Source organism: Aegilops tauschii, chromosome 2 (genome assembly GCF_002575655.3).
Source record: "Aegilops tauschii subsp. strangulata cultivar AL8/78 chromosome 2, Aet v6.0, whole genome shotgun sequence".
Classification (NCBI taxonomy): Eukaryota; Viridiplantae; Streptophyta; class Magnoliopsida; order Poales; family Poaceae; genus Aegilops; species Aegilops tauschii.
This window is the reverse complement of record NC_053036.3, coordinates 586,052,726-586,059,688: the sequence shown is the minus strand read 5'-3', so window position 1 is coordinate 586,059,688 and position 6,963 is coordinate 586,052,726. Positions and strand designations below refer to the sequence as shown.

Here is a 6,963-nt window from a genome sequence, read left to right as displayed (position 1 = left end):
CTCAAGACAGATTCGTCATCAATCTGACGTCCACCGGCACGCAACGGGTTCCCAACTCCGACGAGGAAGAGTAGGGCACGGGAGACGGCGACGCCTTGAGTCCCGTGAGTCGGCTCGTGTCCTATACCCTACTCTACCTTGCTGGCGACCGGGCCAACACTCTGAGGAGAGCAGCCGGCCGCCGGACATGGCCACGGCGACCAGACGAGCTTCGCTTAAATATCGCTATGTTGCACGTAATAATATGGATTTGAGGTATCCGAACGTGGGTTGCATTTTTTGAGGCGTAACCGGACGCATCCGCGGGCGTTTGAGAAATCAGATTTGCAGTCCGAGTGTTGATGCTCCGAGGCGCCCTATACGAGGTCCCTCGCTGTGAGCTGCTCCCCCTGCCGAACGATTCGTCAGATGGGAGCAGCTCCATGGCGACCGAACACCAGATATTGGCGTCCAGTGAACTATGTCTCAACCAACTTAGAGAAAAACATTCCTTTGATTTTATCAACAAGTGAAATAATCTACAGTATATTCCAAAACAAAAATCTACAAACCCCATACAACAAGAAAATAAATCTACAAACAAAGCTACTTGAGCGATTCACTCTACCAGCAACATTTTCCACCGGCAACATGTTTCAGTATGAAGATACACACGAAAACTGATACAGTTCAGAGTCACCCGCTGGCCACTGCACCTTACTCTTACTTCAAGGGGGTCTTCTCTCCTTCCTCCAGGCCGGCCATGGTGTCATACAAGGGCTTGTTCATGGTCTCCGGGAGGTAGAACACCAACAGCCCGCCGATGATCCCCGACACGCCGAACACTGCGAACGGCACCCGTTCCCCGAGCACAACCACCATGGGCGCCAGTATGGCACCCATCTGTGATGCCTGTGACGTGCACCCTAGTGCCGCATTCCGCACCACCGTGGGGAACAGCTCCGCCGTGTATATGAACAACAAGTTGTACGTCGCCGCCATCCCAAAGATGCCCACCACACCGCATACCATCCTCACCACCCTGCAATGCCACATACTCAAATGTATAAGAACAAGGAACATGAAACACACACGTAAATTTGAACGCTGACTTGAGCTCTTATCTTTAATTTACCTCATGGCGCCGACGCCAGCGATGAGGCTACCGGCGATGCAGAAGACGCCGCTCAGAAGCATGGTGACGATGCCGAGTGGCTTCCGGCCGAAGTGGTCGAGGAGCAGCGCGGTGAGCAGGTAGGCGGGCATCTCGGCGATCGAGTTCACGGCGACGCTGACGTAAAGGTTGGTCTTGAGGTTGACCACGTTGAGGCTCAGCCCGTAGTACACCACCGAGCAGAGAAGGTTGATGAGCACGGACAGCACTAGCCTGGCCCGCGTCGTCCTCGACCGGAACACGTCCAGGATCGATCCCGACGACGACGACGGTGACGAATCCTCGACCATCTTGCCGCTGTTGACATCATCTCCCTCGTCATCAAGCTTTAGCGCGACGTCGTCAGGGATGCGCCGGCGGTTGGTAGCCGCAATGTCGCGCAAGACGTGCATGGCATCGTCAGTGCGCCGCCGCACGAGGTACCAGCGCGGCGACTCGGAGATGAACGGCATGACGGCGAGCACGAAGACGAGGGAGGGGAGGGAGGTGACGACGTAGAGGAGGCGCCAGGAGGACTGGAACATCGCGGCGACGCCAGCGAGGGCCGCGATGCCGCCCGAGAAGAAGTAGAAGCTGGACATGCCGGCGGTGCCACGGCGGGAGGGCCCGATGGGCTCCGTGGCGAGGACGAAGGCGCAGAGGCCGATGCTGCCGGTGCTGAAGCCCGTGAGGAGGCGGAGGACGACGTAGACCCTGTAGCTGGGGGCGAGCGCGGTGAGCAGGCCGAAGAGTGCGTTGAGGAAGCAGACCACCTGGAGGGACCCCTTCCGGCCCAGGAATGAATCTGACAGGTGCCCGAACACGCCGGCGCCTGCAAAGAGCCAACAACACGATCGACCACATGATGTTCTAAAATAACAGAAAAACACCGTAAATATAAATAATAAAATGAATGACATGACCACCTTTTCCTTTTGAGAAAACCTTCGCTAAACTTTATTTAACAACGACATTTAGTGGAACACAGTTATTATGGGGGCACACCAAGCCAAACATGACGGCTTACATCAAGAGATAAAGCAAAGGAAAAGATATAAAACAAACCTTAAACTTGTACACGAAAGCTAAATTAAATGCTGAACTTTTAATCCCAGAAATCAGCAAACTGAACTCTTGGATCACGGTCTATTTTGAACCTTACAACGTTCACAAACAGGGATTGTCGACATGGCGGTCTGAATCCCGGGATTGTTGACTGCGGTCATCACTATGCTGGCCCAACAAGAATATTCTTTTTTTCTTTTTTGGAACACATGAAGTTTTTTCTTGACCATAACACATGAAGTAAAAAATGAACATTTTTTTAAATCTCAGGATTTTTTAAAGTGCGGGCACCTTTTAGGGATTCTGAATACTTTTTAAAAAATGAACATTTTTTGAAAACACAATCAATTTTGGAAAAGCAGACACTATTTAAAAATAAACATTTTTAAAAATGGGAACAAATATTGAAAACTGACCAAATTTCTAAAAATGTTTAAAGAATTTAAAGAAATGTCCGTATAGATTTATAAAATGCAAAAGAGTATGTGGCAAAATGTTACCTTGTCACATTAAAAAAAAGGAATTTTGCAAATTTGGTATTTCAAAATTGTTCACACCTTTTTTCAAGAAATGTTTCAAAACTTTTCAGAAAAAAAATCATATATGAACGCTCCTGTCTGTTCTTATGTATGACCTGCGATATTAAATCACAACAGCCTTCAAGGTGATTGGCTAGGTGTGGCCGCAGTCCTGAATTCGAGTCCTCTCAAACTCATTGTTTGGTGCTAATATTCTTTGTCGCTCGTAATAGAAGAGAGGTGGGATCGTGTTGTTTAAAAAAATATTGTCATTAGAAAAATGTTAACGGATTTATTGTCATTACAAATATATAAAATAAAGAAAATGAAAAAAAAACATAGCAGAGCGAGCGCACGAGCGGCTGCGCTAATGGGCTGGCCCGATTCGTCCTAATGTCCAGCCAGCTAGTCAACTATCCTTGCCACGTCAGCGAATACTAGCTAAAAGCCCTTAAGGTTCAAAGTAGACCAGGATCGGAGAGTTTAGTGTGATGATTTTCGAGATTGAAAGTTTAGGGTTCAATTTAGCTTTCGTCTACAAGTTCAAGATTTGCTAAGCCTGATTTTGGGATCAAGCACATTAACCTTTTGTTTTCGCATAATCTAACCCATTACTTCTTTTTTTGTGAAGTACCATTCCATTATTTAGTCTGGCCATTTCTTGTTCAGCCGAAACAGAGGAGAAGAACACGTCAAAAAAGAAAACAGAGCAGAAGAAAGTAAGGACCGGCGTTGTACTCTCTACTAGAGGTGGAGTGACCCCTCAAAAAAAAATTACTAGAAGTGGAGTTTTTTCTTTTTTTGAGAGGAAGTGGAGTGTGTGTGTCCAAAAGTCGAAATGCGCGGCCCATTTCTGGTGCAATTCCCAGACTACCCCTGTACCCAGAACAGACGTATCCGAATGATTTGTCCGGTGGCTGGATCCGGAGTTCACGAATGGGTCTGTCTAGGACACATCTAGATGTGACATAGTTATGTCACATCTAAACTGATGTACACTTTGTTTGTGGTCTATTTTTTCTTTTTAGTTTTTTTTTCTTATTGTTGCATTACATATTTGTGGGAGCTTAGATGTGATATCCTTAAATAACATCTAGATGTGAATTAGACAAACTGTTCACGGATTGACGCGCAGAAGAGCTGGCACGGCTCGAACAGCCACGTAGGCAGGCTGAATCCACCGCACATCTGCGCGCGCGCGTCACCTCGCACCGCACGCCGTCATCCGGGACCAATCGCTTCGCCTTCGCGGAAGCTCTGAAGCTGAAGCATCTTCCGATCTGGAGGGTTTATTGAGAGCCTGAAGAAGCATATGCCGTATCCCGGTCACTGTCAACGCCATACTATAAATTCTCATTGTTCTCTAAAATTACCCAATCCTACCCAACCTCATGCCACGACAAACTAAAAGGCATCGAGCCGATTAAGGAACCTTAGGTGTGTTTGGTTGCAGTCACCAACCGGAATGTCACGGGTCGGACCCGTTCCTAGCCCCCGTTCTAGCGTTTGGTAGACGGATGGAATGGTAACCGACTGGTTCCCAGGGACCGAATATACCTCCCAGATGCGGAACGCGCTCGTACCTCCAAATCGAGCGGACCGCGTGGAACCGGTCGTTCCTCTTTGGACACGACCGGCGGCAGATAGCAACAAGCGGCGCTAGATTGAGGGCACCTAGCGACGGCGACGGATGGAGGCGAGGGCGAGCGGCGCCGTAGATTCGTACCAAAGATGTACGAGCAGCTCCTGTGCGGCCTCGTGCGCCGCGAGATGCCGCGCTGGATGCCGGCGAGCGGCGAGGTCGATTTGTAGTACGCGCAGCTGTGCGGCCTCGTGCACCGCGCGGACGTGCTCCGCATCGACATGGTCTTCGCGGCCAGGTTTCTCCGTCTTGTGTCGGCGCCCAGCGAGTTTCCCATCCAGTGCGCCGGCCATTGGGGCTCAGGGCTCCTACGCATGAGCTTGTACTGGCAGCCATCGAGCTCCCATCCAATTCAGTCTTTGTTTGTCTTGTTGAGATTAGCCTTTTGATGACTGAAATCAGCGGTATTTGGTTGACTGAAATCCAATTCAGTGTGTGCACCGTTCTTATTTGTTTCAGCATCATCCCGGCCATATGTGTGTGCCAATGCATTCAGTGGTTTTTGATTGACTGGAATCCTGTTCAATGTTCAATATATTGTACATAATCATAAGCAAACAAGTGGAGAGATGAACAAATCCATCCCATTCCATCTCTGAAACCAAGCACAAAAATGTAACCATTCCGTTCCTTAGAATTGTCTATACCAAACACAAGGACGTTCGACCCATTCTAGTGGAATGGAACCATGACATTTCATTCCACTTCGTTTCCGAACCGAACACACCCTTAGCGACTTGACAGTGATTAGCGTAAGAGATGATACGTATTCAGTTGATCTTCGCACGTGCATTTTTTGAGGAGAAATATATCAATTTCAGTGTTGTTGCATTGCCGCAACTTAAACTCTAATAATTGAGTGGACGGGCCGGGGGACGCATCCTTGAATGTAAAGATGTCCACTAGTCACTGTTGGTTAGGCTTGCACAGTAGTACCATCCAAAGGATCTACTAGACCACAGTTGCCAGTTGCCAGCCACATGCACCGGATCAGAACCCAGGATGCTTAGAGATCCCAAGCATCATATCTGATTCCCAAATCACAAAAGACAAAAGGGCTTGGAAAAATACTACCTAGTAGAGGAATGCGACACCAACATGCGAGGGCGAGACTAATCTACACGGAGATCACATCACCGAGACTGACAGCCTGCTTTCCATTAGGCGATGTGAGATAAATTAGTACTAGTACTGCTGTCGTGTTTTGCTAGGCAAGCTGGGTCGTGTTTTGCTTCATTACTGGCTGATCAGTACTGCTGTCAGACCGGCGCTATGCATGCATGAGACCGAGCTTGCACCATTAATGAAAAGTAAAAAGCGCACTAGAATACAAATTAAGGCTAGCCACGATACAGGTGTAGATGCAGTTCAGTAGAAAAAGATGCAGCAGGAGTCAAAAAAAGGCTGAAGTAAACTACAACTCTCCTACTCAACCAGTGACGCTGGCTGCGTGCGTCCAGATGCGCAGCTACTACACCTCAACGTCCAGATTGCACAGCTATTCGGCAGGCAGGCATGTATACGGCGCTTGGGATGTAGCGGCTGGCGATGAAGACGGATCTGGGGAGGGAGGAGTTCGATTTGGCACCGTCGACACGGCGAAATTGTACAGCTCCACGGTGGGACGCATGCCATGCCACGGCAAGCTGCGCCCTCGGAGGCGCGGTCTGGGGCTGGGCATGCCATCCGTGTGACAGACAGAGCACGAGGCTCTGCACTTGATGCGTAAGAGAAGATACTATCAACGGGACATCAGAGAGCGCACGCGAAGCCAACCCACGGGATTAGTTAGGCTGACGACGAAGCACTCACATGGTAGCAAATGTTAGGCTCACGAAAGAAAGGCAGAATTACGATACCGATCGGCGGAAGCAGAGAGAGCAGCGGCGTACGTACCGATCATGCACCCGGCGAAGAAGACGGCCTGGACGAGCCCGACCTTGTACCGCTCGCCGCAGACCAGGCCCCACTCGGCCACCGTCGACGACGCGCTCCCCTGCGCCCACTCCCACCCGGCCGCCGCGCCGGCGCACCGGTCGCCGCACCGCCCCTCCCCCGCGGGGCACCGCATGGCCGGCTCCCGGTCCGCGAAGATGATGACCATGGTGTGCAGCGCCTCCAGCGCCCACGCCGCCGACACCAGCACGAAGTGCCGCAGCTGCCACCGCCCGAACTCCCCCGCGTGCTCCGCCAGCGCGTCGTCGATGCTCAGGCGCCGGCTCGCCACCCCATCGCCGCCGCCGCCGCCTTGGGCGGCCAGCAGCGCCTCGGTGGACATGGCCGGTTGTCGCACGCACGCACGTACGTCGCGGAGCCCGCGTGGTGATTGTCTCGTCTGGGTGGGGTTCCCTTGGCGCTCGTGGCGCGGGGTGTGTGCGCGCGCGCGTGTACTGGGGCAGTGCCTTCAACCGCGCGCTATTTGTAGTTGTGGGCAGAGCGGCCGAGGCATGTGCGCAAGCGTCCGCAGGTATTCACGGCTGAGGAAGCCATTTACAGTTGCTCAACAGAAAGGAAGCCATTTACGGCGTTATTTTCACCACCCTGCTGGTGACAAGTTGTGAAAGCCGCATTACTTGATGATCTAGACGCCAGTACTCAGGATTATT

The 6,963-nt window shown here is 51.0% G+C and overlaps 1 protein-coding gene across 1 annotated transcript; it reads right to left on the bottom strand.

Annotated features, from left to right (window-relative positions):
* Nucleotides 1-474: 474 nt before the first annotated feature.
* On the bottom strand, nucleotides 475-6,745 carry LOC109733884 (organic cation/carnitine transporter 4). The gene is made up of 3 exons (XM_020293097.4): nucleotides 6,254-6,745; nucleotides 1,115-1,964; nucleotides 475-1,021 (listed from the first exon to the last, which is right to left on the bottom strand). The coding sequence occupies exons 1-3, from the start codon at nucleotides 6,633-6,635 to the stop codon at nucleotides 703-705; spliced, it is 1,551 nt and encodes a 516-aa protein (XP_020148686.1). The 5' UTR covers nucleotides 6,636-6,745; the 3' UTR covers nucleotides 475-702.
* Between the last annotated feature and the right edge of the window lie 218 nt (nucleotides 6,746-6,963).

Excerpts from the sequence above, each read along its gene's own strand:
- LOC109733884 (XM_020293097.4), bottom strand. The coding sequence starts at position 6,635 with ATGTCCACCGAGGCGCTGCTGGCCGCCCAAGGCGGCGGCGGCGGCGAT. Across the intron at positions 1,965-6,253 it reads CTTCGCCGGGTGCATGATCG|GCGCCGGCGTGTTCGGGCAC; the intron begins GTACGTACGCCG and ends GGCTCTTTGCAG. Across the intron at positions 1,022-1,114 it reads GCTGGCGTCGGCGCCATGAG|GGTGGTGAGGATGGTATGCG; the intron begins GTAAATTAAAGA and ends GTGGCATTGCAG.